The sequence below is a fragment of the Taeniopygia guttata genome, chromosome Z (assembly GCF_048771995.1).
Source record: "Taeniopygia guttata chromosome Z, bTaeGut7.mat, whole genome shotgun sequence".
NCBI classification, from domain to species: Eukaryota; Metazoa; Chordata; class Aves; order Passeriformes; family Estrildidae; genus Taeniopygia; species Taeniopygia guttata.
The window spans coordinates 21962199-21978128 of NC_133063.1; the positions used below are offsets into that span (position 1 = coordinate 21962199).

A 15930-nucleotide genomic window follows, 5' to 3' on the forward strand; every position below is an offset into this window, starting at 1 on the left:
GATGGCCTTGCCAGACAGCACTTAAAGGGCTGGTTGCTTGATAAATGCTAATGGGTCTTCAGAAGAGAGATCCAGGGAAAATTTCTTCACTGTAAGGGTTGTCAGGCATTGGAACAGGCTGCCTAGGGAAGCAGTGAAGTCATGATCTATAGAGGGGTTTAAAAGACCTGTAGATGTGTCTCTAGGGGACATACTTTAGTGATGGGCTCAGCACTGTTGCGTTAGTGGTTGGGGTCTGATCTTTAGGGTCTTTTAAGCCTTAATGATTCTGAGATTCAATGATCTGACAGTTAAAGAGAATTAAATATCCTTATTTGACATACTGCTATTTTGCAATATCTGTGCCCATGACTATCTTCACATCTTGTTCAATGAATTGTCAAGCCAAGGCAATTGTGGTGATGATTTTCTCAGGACACAGAGTGCATAAATCCCACTTCACTACTACCTCAGAGCCTTATCCAGGTCTGAACAAACCTTGTTCTTTCCACTTCTTACAGCCACAGATGTACAAATGTGGAGGGACTTTGTAAGGCTATCTAAGCCAAGTGCCAAGGAAACTCATGTCTGGAGATGGATCTGCAGTTATTGCATTCATCTATTTTTAATTGTATTTGAGTCACCAGCAAGCCTCCAGGTGCTCTGGATACAAAAGTCCTAACATTTTCTAGTGCCCTTTACCTGCTTTGTGGTAGTTATTCACCTCTGACACTGAGCGTTGAATGAAGATACACAGTATATACACAGAAGCAGAGAATCTACATAGTAGAAATTACTGCAGTTTCAACAGCTATTTCTTCCAGTAAGCTGGTCTTTATGTTTGCAATTACTTACAGAAATGTAAGTAAGTGCCTCCTCTGAATTATGAGTTTAAAAACCATAAATGAATACATAGAATCCATTATTGATTCTTCAAATGCTGATTTTTTAGACTTTATGATTTCTCTGAAGCCCTAGGCATTAACATTTGATTGTTGGTTTATAGAAAACAGAGAGAGTCTTTCAAAATATAAGAAATACAAAAGAGAGAGAGCATGAGAAGCAGAAAATATCAGAAAAAAGAGACAACTAATAAGGCAAGATTCAGAGCGAGACTATGGTATTTACCTATCCTGTCAGGATACAGGTATTTGTGGTTTCCGTCTTGTCACATAATCTTCCCAGGAGAGGACTACAGAAGGTAAGAAAACAGCAATGACAAGTGATGAGTCTTGTTCCCACCCTGAAGTTTTTATCTTCTGTTGAAGCAAGTACCCTTAGCACTCTTAGCAATCATCAGTGAAGTGCTTTTGGCAGCATTTAGCACTGTCAATACACAAACCTGCAAGCAAACGTTTTCCTCCTGTGGGTAAACAGCAATATAAAGAAACAGAAGCCCTTGAAAGATATGGAGGGTTAAAACAACTGTTAACATTTATCCTTTGTAAAAGGAGTTGATCAAATACAAAGTTGCAGACACATAATGATGCTTAAGAAAAAGCAGAGATTACCAGAAGCAGATAGAGCACTGGAGCAATCAATAACTGAACAACTCCCTTGTACAGGCTTCCCAAAACTTCCCAACAGGCATAAGGTGTTGCTAGAGAAAAGATATTAAGCCAGACGGACTTCTGATATAATCAACATTTCGGTGCTGTCATCATTTGGGGTGAAATTTGACAGTGTGCCCAGCATAAAGCAAAGTGTGGGCAGTCCTCAGTAAAGGGTTTAGGATAGAAAATTGCATGGAGGTGCAGTTCACTGTTTTTGTACTAGCCTTTCTCATTCAGGCTTAAAAGTTTAGCCAAATTCAGACATTGGTGACAGTCTCAGTGAGACATGCATTCTGGTGAAGACTTTATCTGCAGATCAGATGTTGGTCTGCAGTTGGCATCACTAGGTGGGCCACAAACTTAACAACATGCACCTAAGTTGACTTGGGAAATGACAGTGTGGTTCAGTGTTGGGTCTTAATGGGGTTTTCAGTCTCTTCATTAAAACTGCCAAGAAATAAAACCTAAAAAAATTAGTCCTGACTGTGGTGATGATCTTCTTGGGCCAAAGAGCACATGAACCTCACTCCAAGTTCCTTCTTTAAACAGGTTGTCTTCAGTGTCTCAGGACTAGGGCAGGCAGCATTCTGCTGGAAGTCTCCATGATGTATTGGCACGGCTCAACTCCTGTTATTTATGTCTTCTGGAACCTGAATGCTGCTCCCACACTCCCAGACAAGAACATTTCCCTCTGTGCCCACAGTCCTTCTGGCACAGCACTATGGCCAGCACCAGATGGGGGCACATCCTGCATTGCTTGTCCCACAGCCATCTACACCAGACCACATTAAAAAAAAAAAAAAAAAAACCAAAACAACCCCAAGAAAAAAACCACAAAAACAAAAGAAAACAAAAACAAACAAACAAACAAAAAACACCAAAAGAAAAAAAAATACAGGAGGACTCCTCATACCCACAGACTTGGACTCAGTGGCAGGTCTCATTCCTGTGTTGCAACACAGGAACCAGATCAGCAGACCACAACCTGGTAAACACCTGCCCACTTTAATTTTCAATTTCAAGTAAGAATTACCAGAAATACAGAATGCTTATAGCTTCCATGGCACCAGAAACACCATCCAAAATACCTTTTTCTCTTCATTTTCAGACTAAACTGAGTGAGAGTGAGTTTACATCCTACCTCTGTGATTCTTAAAAAAACTATAGACAGTCTTTTATCCCTGAGGTCATTGAAGAGAAGACTAGGAAAGGTCTTCTTATGGCTTTGTGCTTCCCTGCACTCTGTTCTGCTTAGATGATAATGCAGAGGCCAGATGGACTGGCAGAACGCTTCTTTTCTTGGTCTTTGCCAAGCAGATCGTGGCTGTGCTGAGATCATCTTTGCAAGCTGCTGCGATGTCCGTGAGCTTCCTGGGAAGCAAATACAGCATGACTGCGTCAGCCTTAGCTCTGTCTGGCTTCCTGTGCACTGAAAGCTTGGCCTGTTAAGAGGCTGGTGGGTAGCTGAAGGCTTTTTAATTAGTGTGGCTTGGCAGCACTTGGCCAGCTCAAGGAAGTGCTTGGCATAGTGGAAGATGCTGCCTGACTCCTCCATGGCAGCTTGAGACTTCCCCCAGGAGCTACTAAATGCTCCAAAGGCAAACAGAAACTTTGGAAAGAGGAGTCTGTGAGACCTAAACTGGGCTCCATAGGGCTGCAGAGTGTGGAGTCAGTTCAGAGAAGGGCAGGGTGCAGAACTACAAAAAGACTCTGTATATCCATGGTTGCAGCCTGGGCCAGGCAGAGGGGAATTCTCCCTCCTTCTCATTGCCAGGGGAGACTTTTTGGTGACCTTTCAGTCCTCAGTTTGTCTGTGAGGAATGGCAGCTGACACTGTGATATGGTACCTAGAGATTTCTAGAAATGAACTGGGGTGCTACCCTTCTGAAGAAGGCTACATTTCATCCCTAAGGACAAAGTAAAACATTCTGCCAAAACAAATCTAGGCTGTGTGTCCTTTGCTGGGTACCCAGAGCCCAGAAGGTGGATTGTACCCAGCCCAGAGGCTTCTCATAATGGTTCCTGAAACATTATCTGTTCTAGAGACAAACAATCGCAATAAACACCTACATTTGGGTGTTCAGGGTGTTTCATGGGGATTGTTTTCAGCATTTGAAGAAAACCCTGAGAGTACATAGACAGGCTATTTAGCCACCTGGTAAGTCTTTCTAGGTTTTTGCAGCAGCGGGGGAAGCTGCCTGCAGGAAAACACCCAGAGAGGCAGGTTTACGAACGCTGAAGATTTCTGAGAAACTGTTGGCACACTAGGGCTGAGATACCAGATGTGATGGGAGGTAAATGGCTCTGCTAATCCTCTCCTGTCCTCCCCTCAGCTTCACCACCCGTCCCAAGGGTTCCGGTTTGGCACAGTGCGGGAGAGCAGTGCGGAGGACTACGTGAGGCAGAGCTTCCCAGAGATGCACGAGTACATGCGGCGCTACAACGTCCCTGCAACCACTGACGGGGTGGCCTACCTGAAGTGAGCCAACCTGCCCCCTGGCTAGTTGTTATGATCTGGTTATTACAATTACTAAGAGAGATGCTTGGACTGAGGTGAAAACGAGGCCAAAGTCAGTAGTATTGATTTTATTTAACAGTAAATGCGAGAGAGGGAGAGACAGAGGTGGTGGTGGTGATGATGGTGATGGGGAGAAAGATAGTGACAGAGAGACAGATGTAGAAAATATCACCACTCCATGGATGCCATGTCCCATTGATCCTCTCCATCCCAGTGCTGAGGGTCCCAAAAAACATGGGAGTCCAATGGATTAATAAGCATTTAGGCCAGGTGGGAATGCCTACCTGGGTGTGGGGGTGTCATCAGGTGAGGGCAATGTATAAGCTCCTGGCAAGTTCCTTGGGAGCTTGGGAGCCTTCCATCAGGCAGTGAGAAACATTCAGGAAAAAAACATCCAGTCCAAGCAAAACCTGCCAATGAGGTTCCTCAGTGTGGTGGGAGGAAAGAAGGTTCTCCCAGATGAACCTTAATTTATCATTAAAATGAATAAAAGAAGCACTAGACTGGTAAAAAGTAATGAAAGTCTTGTTGCTTTAGGGGATCATGGTGTCAGTGTGCCTGAGACATTTGTGCTTAACAGTCTGGGGGAAAAACAACTCTTCCAGGAAACAGGGGAGGTGGTAATAAGCCTGAAATCATTCATTCATTTTATCTTAAAAGGTGCCTGGCAGATGGCCTGAGAACTTTTCACCAGAAATTTTTTTCCTGTAGTTTCCTGTTTATATATTTTTCCCCAGACTCATCCTGTTGATACTTAAGACACATGGCAGTTCTTTGCGTCAAACTGCAGTCAATGGATTGAAATCAATTAAGTAATTGCATCAGGAGAACACCCAGACTTTTAAGGGGGCAGGAATGGAGGGTGCAGTCCTGGCATCAGATGAGAACAAGCGCTGCTGCTGTTCTTTTGTATCATTATTTTTATCCAAACATGCTGTTCAGAAATTATTCTTTCAGTACAATTCAGTCATTGTGTTAATGAAGACAACACAAGGAAAAGATAGATTTCCTTCCTTGGGTGAAGGAAATAATTTACCTTGTATTCAGGGAGAAAGGAGGAGAAATACCTTTGAATAAGTTATCCTTCTGGTTTGTTGCTCTAATATCCCCCAAGTTTAACATCACAAAGAAACCAGGACAGCAACAGTATTTTAGCAATTTTTGATTTTCTCCACTAAAGCCTTGTGCCACTTTCAATTGAGTCAAAGTCCAACATTTTGTAGTGATTTTTGTCTTTCAGAACAATAGTATTTTGTGGCAGCAAAGTAAGTCCTAAACCACTGACTGCTTGTAATGCACAAAGTTTGCATCTCATGCACAATTCTATCCTTCAAAATGTAAATCAGTTTTCAAGTGCAGATGTGCAAATAGCAGTCCCTTGTCCCTATTTTCATACAGTAATTATTCCAAAAAATCTGCATAGACGAATGTTTGGTGTCACTTAGACTGTGAAGTGATAGTGTTTCTGACTTTGATGTTGAATACAGGCATGATCCAGAGAAACTTGATGCCTTCATTATGGATAAAGCACTCTTAGATTATGAAGTGTCAATAGATGCTGACTGCAAGCTCCTAACTGTGGGAAAACCCTTCGCCATTGAAGGTAATAACCAGTTTTATGACACACTGCTCTGTTCCTCATGTGCTGAATTTGTTTTGTTGTGCTGTGGTATTGTCAGTGAAAATATGGAGGTGAAACTGAGGACCCCTTGAGGATTATGACAAAGTCCTCAGTGATTGAGCAGAACAAAAGCTTCAACCTTTTCTTGTGGGTTTTTGTTTTTTGTTTTTTGTTTTTTTTTTTTTTATGTCTCATATCACTTTTATCACCTGTTTCCAGGCTAGGTTGGGTGGAGCTTTGAGCAACTTGGTCTGGTAGAAGATCTCTCATGGTAGGCATTGGAATGAAATGCTCTTTAATGTCCCTTCAAACCCAAACTATGCTGTGATTCTATGATCTGTTGCAATGCTCTATGCAGAAATCATTCCAGGTGCTCAGACAGTGTGTCTCCAGACAAGTAGGAAGCAGAGACCATTTCCCTGCTCACCATGAAATAGAGACTCCTGAAATGAGGCTTCTTTTCTGCCAGCTCTCTTTGTTGACATGGGTTCAAAACCCAGTTAAAACATGTTCAAAATGTGGTTCTGCAGTTTCACTCTCATCTGAAACAGGCAAATATTGTTCCCATTTTAAGATTCCAAATGAATCTATAGTTAATTGAGAAGGGAGCCTGTCCTGGTGCTTGGCCTCCTGCAGACTTGAGAAATTAGCAAGGACAGCTCAGAAGGCAGCCTGAAAGCAAGGCTGGTGTGAAGCTGCTTCCAGCATGGATGAGCACATGGGCAGCAGATTTTAGAAACCACTTTTGTGATACAGGGACAGTGAAAAGGACTGGTGCTTTCACTTTCCTTCCCTCCAAGGGCAATCGCTTCAGCTGCTCCCATCACACAATAAAACAACCTCCTTCAGAAACCTGATAAATCCCTTTCAGAAAGGTCAGCTCTCCTCAAATAAAACCAGAAGCTTCCACAACTTCAAATCAAGTAGATTAGATTTCAATATAGGAAAAGAAACAAATAGACACTAAAATATATGTTTTTGGATTACTGGACTTCCTTCATATCACCCACTTACAAAGAAAGTATGGTGAAAATGTGATATTTATGAATCCTAGCTGTACTAACTCTGAAACAAATGCTTTGATGCGACTAAAGTTATTCAGGTGGCATTACAGGCACAATGTAAAAAACTCAACAGCAAGGAAGAAGCATTGTAAGAACAGTTACCACCTCATCACTCATTAAAAAGTGAGTCATTGTCCTGGAAAATTCAGCACTTGACTGTTTGTGAGGGTTTTTTTCTTTCTTCCTGTGTTGTTGTGGGGTTTTTTTTTTAAGGAGACAGTCTGAAATTCTGAATTCTGAACTGAAAAACAAAAATCCACATTGGAATAGAAATTGATCTCTGCAGGCAATTGGCATTCAACTGCATGTCTTCGTGGGATCAGTTGTATTTTTGTAGAATTTCTAAAGTAAAACACCAGATTCTGCAAATAGAAGTACCACATTCAGAGTTTCTGAATTCATTTTCACTTACACTAAGTTCTTTACCCACACTTTAACACGGTGGAAGACAACACAGCTAAAAATGCACAATTGGTTAAAAACTTCATTTGTTTATTTATTATCTGAAAGTCCCTGTCAGTGCCAGAGCAGAACTGAAAGCATAGCCCCTGGGCTTTAAATTGCCGAGTGATAACAGTGCAGATTGCTTCTGTATATATTTACATGCATACAGCTCCTCATCAGAAAATGCATAAGAAGAAAATGTCACATCTGACACCACAGTCACATCCATTGCTCTAACAATGCAAGAGGATCACAGAATGATTTATATGACACTGAGGCCCTTTTGCATTGCTGAAAGAGTCCCTGACAAGGGCATGAAAAGGTCTGTGTTTCTAGAGAAAATATTTATTAATCCATTGCCTCCATTTTAACTTTTTGAACCTCCAGGTTTTCATATTTCTTGTGTAGCTTTAATAATTTTGAATTTGCTTAATCTGTTTATATTGGGTGGCTTTATTTTGCACCAAAAAAGGTCTTGTCTCAGCATTCTCAGACCACAGTAAGCCAGTTTTGAGCTGACTGTCTGAAACAGAGTGTTTTAGCTTGCTCTTCCTTGCTGAAATGAACATACTTCAGTAAAAATCAAACAAGAAAGAAAGAGATGATTGTACTGCTCTCCCTTCTAGGATATGGCATTGGCCTTCCCCCAAACTCTCTGCTCACCTCAAACATCTCTGACCTGATCAGCCAGTACAAATCCCATGGCTTCATGGATGTTCTGCACGACAAGTGGTACAAGGTTGTTCCCTGCGGAAAACGAAGCTTTGCCGTCACGGAGGTGAGCAATGAACTTGGGTCACTTAAGTGAGGCTTTGTGCAAGCTGACAGTTATTTCCCCACCATTCCATTGACATGCCCACAAGGCAGGGAATGAGCGGCAGCTGAAGGGAAGGAGGAGGCTTCAAAGGAATCAGCTGCTGACCCAGGCAGCGGTCAGGTCAGAGCAGGAGGAGCGGGACTGTGCTGCTGAGTGAGGCACCAGGGAGCTCCTCTGGAGACAAGCAGGGCGTAAAGGGGCAGTGAAAATCCTGATCTGGCACATTTCATAGCAAACCTGTCTGAGTCTGATTCCACTCAGCTGTGCGTGTATCACCATTCACAGAGAGAGGGGGAGCTCAGGACATCCTGAATTTTTAATACACCCTGACCACTTCCCAACATGGGTGGCAGATACCTGTACCAAAGATAGGATTTCAGGCAAGAAATGGTCTGCTAAGACGCCATGCCAAGAAGAGAGAGGAAGTAGGTCTCACTTTCATGTAGATCTATGAGAAATTGAAATAAATATTCATGATATACATCCAAGTTCCATATTGGAGGAGTTACGCCATTATTTATGAGAAAAAGATAACTCTTACCAGAATAGCAGTTTTTCCTCAAGTTCCCCAGACTCTCAAGTGAAAAAATAAGATGAAGTATTGAAGAATCAAAAGCACCAGCAATGTCTGAAGCTTATAGCATACTCTTTTAGCTCAAGGTCTTTCAGAAGGGATAGGTTATGTATTCTCATGGATACAAAACAGTTGGAATCCTGCTGCTTCTTTCTCAGTGTTCAGCCAAATGCCAGACACACACTTGGTGTTCCCCAAGGAAGTGGAAGCATTCTCCTATCAAAGAGAACTCAGTTTCCTGGGTTGTGACTCCCACTTTCAATAGTGAGCTGCAAGACTCTGACTGCTGACTAAATCACTAGAAAGTTAGCAATTTTTAGAGATAAGACAAAGCAAATCTTTATTTGGCATCTTTAATATAAAATTTTTTGGAGTATTTCTGCATGTCTTACTACATTTTATACTTTTCGTTACAGTTTTGTCAATAGGAAATAAATTATATTTTAACATCAGACATTCATAGACGAAAATTTAATATTTTTTATCCAACTTACTAATTTTTTATTTCTTTTTTTATGTGATTAATTCAACACAAGACAGCAAACTTCAACAGAAGTGTGTATTCACTAATCTTTCTGATTTACCTTATCTGAAGATTGTATTATCACCTGAAAAGGGAATTGTCTTTTTAAAATGCCAGTTCCTTCAATGACTTCTTGTTACTCTACATTTTAACAAGTCATTTGAATTAAATCTCAGGAAATTACACGGTAATGTTATAAATTACCTCAATGTTGCCTATAACTCAATACTTTTATAGCAGAGAAAAGTTACCGTCCTAATAATTCCCTAGTTATGTGACAAAAGGAGCTTCCTCTGATCATGTCTTACCCCACAGCATTCATCTGGAGCTGTATACTCTCTATTCTTAATCATATAATAAATTCCAGTTAAAAGTACAATTTTAATTAGTACTGGTTTTCTCCCAGAACATATGGTTGCTTCTTTAAGTCTGTAGAGTGAGGTGCTCAGATCCCCTGGAAGGGGCATGAGATGATCCACTTGGCTGCAGAAGTATTAGAACCTGAGTAACACCTACCCATAAAAATTGTAAATAGATATACATATATGGGGGTCCTTGCTCAAAATGTTACCAATGAAGGTGCATGATCAACACAAGATTCCTCAAGGCCTACCAACAAAGGGAGAGGAGGAGGGACAAAAATCTGCTCCAGTCTGAAAAGAAAATTCAGATTTTGCACTGTGAATAGTCCCATGGAATTCCTTTGGGTTTTTTTTCCACTACTGAATAGGTTTTAACCACAGGATTTTAAGGGAGGCCTTAAGCATGGGGTCACAGCGGGAGGAAATGTTGTGCTTTTATGTAATTAAGTCTTTTGAGTATAACCTCCCTGTGAAGTCCAAAAAGAAGAGCAGGTGTAGCTGCTCCCAGGCTGGCTGTCTGACCATAGTCCTTATTTGAACTTCAGCTGCACTAATTCAACATGCACAACTGAGTTTTTTGTTCAGAAGCTAAAGTATAACAAGTTGGTTCAGGTGTCTAAACTGAAGGACTCAGTCCATGGAGTCCAGCAAGGCCAAGTGCAAGGTCCTGCACCTGTGTGTGGGCAATGCCAAGTGCAGATACAGGCAGGGCACAAATACAGAACGGATTGAGAGCAGCTCTGGGGAGAAGGACTTGGGCCTTTGGTGGATTAGAAGATAAAGATGACCTGGTAATGTCCTCTGGCAGCCCAGAATCCAAAGATGCCCTGGGCTGCATCACTAAAACTGTGGGCGGGAGGTCAAGGGAGGTGATTGTGCACCTCTGCTTACTCTGGTGAGACCCCACCTGGATGGGGTCTGCATCCAGCTCCAGGATCCTCAGCATAAGAAGGATATGGCACTATTGGAGGAAATCCAGAGAATTCCACAAAGGTGATCAGAGGGCCTCTCTGCTCTGGAGCCAGGCTGGGAGAGCTGTGGGTGTTCACCTGGAGAAGAGAAGGCTCTAGGGAGACCTTAGAGCCCCTTCCAGAGCCTAACTAGGATCCAAGAGAGCTGAAGAGGGACTTGGACAAAGGATGGAGTAACAAGATAAGGGGAATGGCTTTATACTGGAAGAGGTAGGTTGACATGAAATAAAAGGAAGAATTTAAACATTAAGGTGGTGAGGCCCTGACAGAAGTTGCCTAGAGAATCTGTGGCTCCCCCACCCCTGGAAGTGTCCAAGGCCAAGTGGGACAGGGCTTGGAGGAACCTGGTCTGGTGGTTGGTATCCCTGCCCAGGGCAGGGGGTTGAAACTAGATGGTCTGTAAGGTCTCTACCAAACCACTCTATTCTAGGATTCTGTGAATCTTAGAAGTCAGTCAAAGGTCCTTATGCAATCAGAAAGTGAGCAGAAGCAGAATCCCACTTCAAGTCTGTGCCATTTGTGGGGTAAGCTCTACTAAGTCCAGATCTTCATTTTTCTGAGTTGCCTCACTTTTAATGTATCTCCTACATGCATCCCCCCTCTTCTTCATCCATTCCTTTTGGCCAAGAACCTGCAGATTTTAGAATGTGTGAATTCTTAGTTGGGAGAAATTTATTAAACTTAATAGCCAAGCAGCAAACACTCTCCAAAATACAGGTACCCCACTGTTACAGCAGGAAGCATAGGAATTAGTCTTGGACTTACCTTTATGTTGGTTTGTATCATTTACTCCTGTACAACCCAAAAATCTGTAACTTAACTCCCTGCACTCAGTCACAGTAGTATTCTACAGATTCACTGAAGAGTGGACAATGTTCAACACAGAAACAGATGATTCATTTTTTGAAAAAGTCTCAACTTCTCGGTGGGTAGTCATTCACATAGACTGTATACCAAAGTGAGACTCAGCAATTGCCTTTTGACAGCACGAGTGAGGATTTGTATTCTTCTATGTCATTTTGATAAATTTGGTCTGTGACATGCTGCACCTGTTGACCAAGAGTAACGACACCAAAATGGGAATATATGTAGGTGAAATACTGATCAGTATAGCCTTTAAACTGGTGAGAAATCCATCATCCATTTTGGTCAATACCTCTTTAGCTGTACCTAATTCTTATCCACCTGCCACTCCTGCCTACTGAAGTTAATTTTTCCACAATTTATTTTGAGATCTATCTTCCTACTCACCATTTTTTAGTAATCTTACACTGGGAAATTATATTTCCTGTGGCAGAACTCACTGCTAGCTCTTCCCATCTCTCTCTATCTGGCAGTGGATGAGCACTTTGCTTATTCTAAATCACATGTCAAAACAAAGTTGTCCTGGAAGGAAATTATTCAGCCTGGGGCTGAAAGGTTTGCAGTGACTCTTCAAGCTGGGAAACCAATAAAGATAGTTTCTTTTCTGAAAGTGCAGAGGTCAGAAGCACTTGACTCTGCTGCTTTGCATGAACCTCTCCAGCAAAACCACTTACCCAAGGCATCTAACCCTGATCATTTAATCACCCACTGGATCATTTATGGGGGATGCAGCTAACTCAGGCTTGGAAAGAACACTCTAGTGAGCTGCACTTTACCCTCTCCACTGCAGTGGGTGGCAGCGGCTGTTCTTGGTGAGTGCTTGCCTCTAGCAATATTGCTTGAGTATTCTGGGTTTAAAATTGTCATGTTCTAGTTTCAAAGGAATGCCTTTGAGGCAAAATTGATGAGTTCCCTACTTAGGGTGAAACATGGTGCAGGAGGGATGAGGAGTTGCCAGAGTTATATTTGCACATCATATCTGGACATAATCAATGTAATTTGTTTTTATTTTTCATACAGTACACTCAGCTCTTCCTCTGCCCTACTGTTATTCTCACTGATGTCTCTTCAGAAGGAGCCAGGCTCTTGGGACTTGCCTTTCCACCCACTAACTCCACACAAGCTCAGAAGAGACTTTAGAGAGAAGGTTTTTTACCAAGAGGGTGGAAAATCAGAAAGTGAGCAGAATGTTTCCCAGGGAGGTGGTGGATGCCCCATCCCTGAAAGTGTTCAACCATCCCTGGAAACATCCAAGGCTCCGAGCAAGCTGTTGTAATTGAATATGGCCCTGCTCATTGTGGGGCAGTTGGACCAGGTGGCCTTGAAAGATCTCTTTCAACTCAAACCAGTTTATGATTCTGTGATTTTTGGGAACCCAAAGCTTTGTGATTTTCTGCTCCTGGTGCAAAGCAGCTCTGGAACTCAGCCAGCAGGAGCAGGCAGGGCATTGCCTGAAAGGCAAAATGCCTGCAGTCAGTGGGTTTAGCTGCTCAGGCCAGGCAATGATGACCAGGGCAGGGCTTATCAAGACACTACAAAAAAGAAGAGCCCTTCCTGGTCCATGGTTTGGGAGAAGCTAATTGAGTGTACACCATCTTTCATAGTTTTTTACCTACACTTTAAAAAATGTTACTGTTGAAACTGTATCTTCTGTTTCACTTGAAAGGTTTGTATTTCTCCTTTTTATATTCAAACTGGTCACAGGATACCTGGAACTCTAGAGCTTAGACTGATTTCCACGTTGACTGGCAGTTCCGTCAGATAACAACCAAAAAATTATATATTGCCACATACCATTATCCCAGCTATTAATATCAAGTACTTGCTGATGCTTCACACAAATGGTATCTAACCTGACATTTAAAATAACAATATATGAAAGCACACAGACCCTTGCAGCCCAAACTAACCCTGACCTGGTGATGCTGGGGAAGGCAAAATGCCATGAACCTCCTCTCGGTGCCTGAGGTATAGGTCCATGCTAACAGTGGGGACTGGTCCTTGAGCACAGCCTTCCATCTGATCCAAGCCAGCCACATGGCAAATTAAAAAAAAATCCTTTCATCTTAGAATCATGGAATAATTTAGTTCGGCAAAGACCTCTATGATCAATGAATCCAGCCATTATTGCAGCACTGCTAAGTCCGCCACTAAACTGTCCCTAAGTGCCACATTTGTAGGTGTTTTAAATCCCTTCAGGGATGGTGACTAATCCTCTTCTCATCTTCTATCAGTGGTGGGATCCATTGATGGCTGTTCTCTCAAGTTTCTGAAGGAACTTGCTCAAACACTTTGGTCTTTTGCCTGAATTGATGATCTTTGGCCTTAGCTTCACTCAAGAGGCACAATCAGACAGTGCCTTATTCATATTGCCATGATTTTACTCAGTTGTTATCCAGAAAATTGTGCCTTTCTGCTCTGTGTTTTTCCTAGTGCCCTTAAAGGTTAACCAATAGTTTCCTTTTTTGTTACACCCATTTCCTGAAAACTCAACAGTGAGTTTTCCAGCCTTGAAGTTCTGGTTTATGTTTGTCCCCGGCGTACTGCAGGTGTCAAGGGAAGGCCATGCATTCACTTCCAAAAAGGAAACAAACTGCCCTGTGCTCATAAATAGCACCTGCCCATTAGTCACCTTTCACAGCACCCTGTTGCCAGAGCATGAAAAACAAAGAACAGGGAATAAAGGTTCTGCTGTAACAAGGCACTTTTCTGAGTCTACACATATACTGTCTGGGGGGGAGAGGTGACCCCTGCCCACAGGAGGAACTGGGAATGTTACCAAAAAGGGTCTCACAAAGTGACGGATGTTGCATTGACAAGGGGTCATCTCAGTGTGGGAAGAGACAGTGGGTTCTGGGTTTTCACCGTGGAAAAAAATACTTTGCACACTGTCCTGCAGAAATGAGTGAATGAGTATTGACTCTGTCAACAGTGTCAGAAAAAGATGTGTCCTGCAAATGAGTAAAAGATTTAGATTCATCCATTGAAACTGAAAACAAGCAAAAGAAAAAGGTGACTGTCTGAAGAGGTACTGGCAGGGCTTGGAAAAGTGATGAGTAGAAAATAAAGCATTTATTACAAAACAGTGTTTTTCCAGCTCTGTGCAAAAGGCCTCACAACAAGCAGGGAAAGGAACTTGTCTTGCCAATCTGAGACAATATTTACAGTATCTTGAAATTTGTCACTTGAAACACTAAAGCCCTGGTCATTAGTCTTTGCTATGGATAATGCCCCCGAAGAGATTAAATATGTATTATTTTTAAGCTGCTACTTCTTTGAGAGCACAGAAAGCCATAAGAATGAAGCTCGTCTAAAAATAAGTCACTCTGCAGCTACAAGAAATGCCACAATATGGAGAGGGGGGACATGTTTTAGTAACACTTAGCTGACTAAATAAAAGCATCAGTATCAGTAGGATTTTGCAAGCCTACTGAGATGTGTAATTGAGTTTAGAATTTTGCTCTTAATATCTATTTATCCCTACTAATTCCTTCTCAGCACAGGTGCTGCAAAACTGTACTTCCAAACATCAGCAAACCTTTTTAAAATCCTTACAGGGAAAATGCAATCAAGAAAGTACAGCTTATCATTATATGTAACACACATTATACCCATATTTAGTATTTGGGTTCAGCAGTGTATAGGACCAATATCTGTGCTGTGCTGCCAACTTGCAGATTATCCACAAGAATCTTTACAAGTTTCTAGTTAGTCAAAGCTGGACCACAGGAGTATTTGATGATTTATTCACTGCAGCCAGGGAGAGTAAAGCATTTACAATCTCCTGTAGTAGGGAGTAAAACAGAAGTTCTCCCCATGAAAACAAATGCTGAAGTCATTAATGCTGTTTTTGTCTCTGCTGCCTGCTCCAAAGTGAATACAAATGTCAGACTGGCTTCTCTGCATCCCTTTGCTTCTGTTCAGGGTTAAAAAAATAACAAGGCATATAACTAGAGTGGAAACAACAGGAAGTATTTAAATAGCAATTGTATATATGGATTGATAAATAAAATTCAAGGATGTATTGTTAAAAAAAGCACATATCTTCTCTTGTATTTGTTGGTGTTTAGAAAATGCCAATTTCCCAATTTGCCAGTGGGAAACAACTTGGAAGCTGTTGCAACTGTTGTGCTTAGCACCCATTAGCAGTAATTATCACAGGATTGACTACACTGCTTATTGCTCCAGAACTATTATATGGCTGTAACTGAGTTCATTCTAAAATGCAGGGAGCTATCTCCTGGATTGATGATTACAAACTTGGAGCAAGGACTCCATTTTTATCCTGGCTTAATACAGAATTCACCACATGGTGGACTTTTATTCCTTAAAAAAAAAAATAAAATAAAAGGAAACAAAAATAAGATATTGCAGTAGAGAAATCCATCAGTTTGTTTTCTGTTATCACCCCCAACCCACACACCCACTCCCCTGGCCCCTACCCCTGGAGCAGAGGAAAGCACTAATGCAGAGAAACTACTTTTTTCCTGCTCTTTCCATGTATATTCTATGCATGCACCTAAAAATACATAAAAGAGTTACAAAATAAGTATTAGAGCTTGATCCTCTAATGAGCGGAGCCTCTATTGGAGGCTGAAAATGAGAGGTGCCTCTATTAGATGGTTTCCTTTACTATTTAA

At 41.8% G+C, this 15930-nt stretch overlaps 1 protein-coding gene across 1 annotated transcript in view; it reads left to right on the forward strand.

Annotated features, from left to right (window-relative positions):
* GRIN3A (glutamate ionotropic receptor NMDA type subunit 3A) overlaps positions 1–15930 on the forward strand; it is a 65745-nt gene that overhangs the window by 42571 nt on the left and 7244 nt on the right. Inside the window, exons 4-6 of the mRNA XM_012577405.5 lie at positions 3866–4011; positions 5538–5653; positions 7806–7957. Of these exons, the coding sequence (XP_012432859.5) occupies positions 3866–4011; positions 5538–5653; positions 7806–7957 (414 nt within the window). The remainder of the gene's footprint in view (positions 1–3865; positions 4012–5537; positions 5654–7805; positions 7958–15930) is intronic.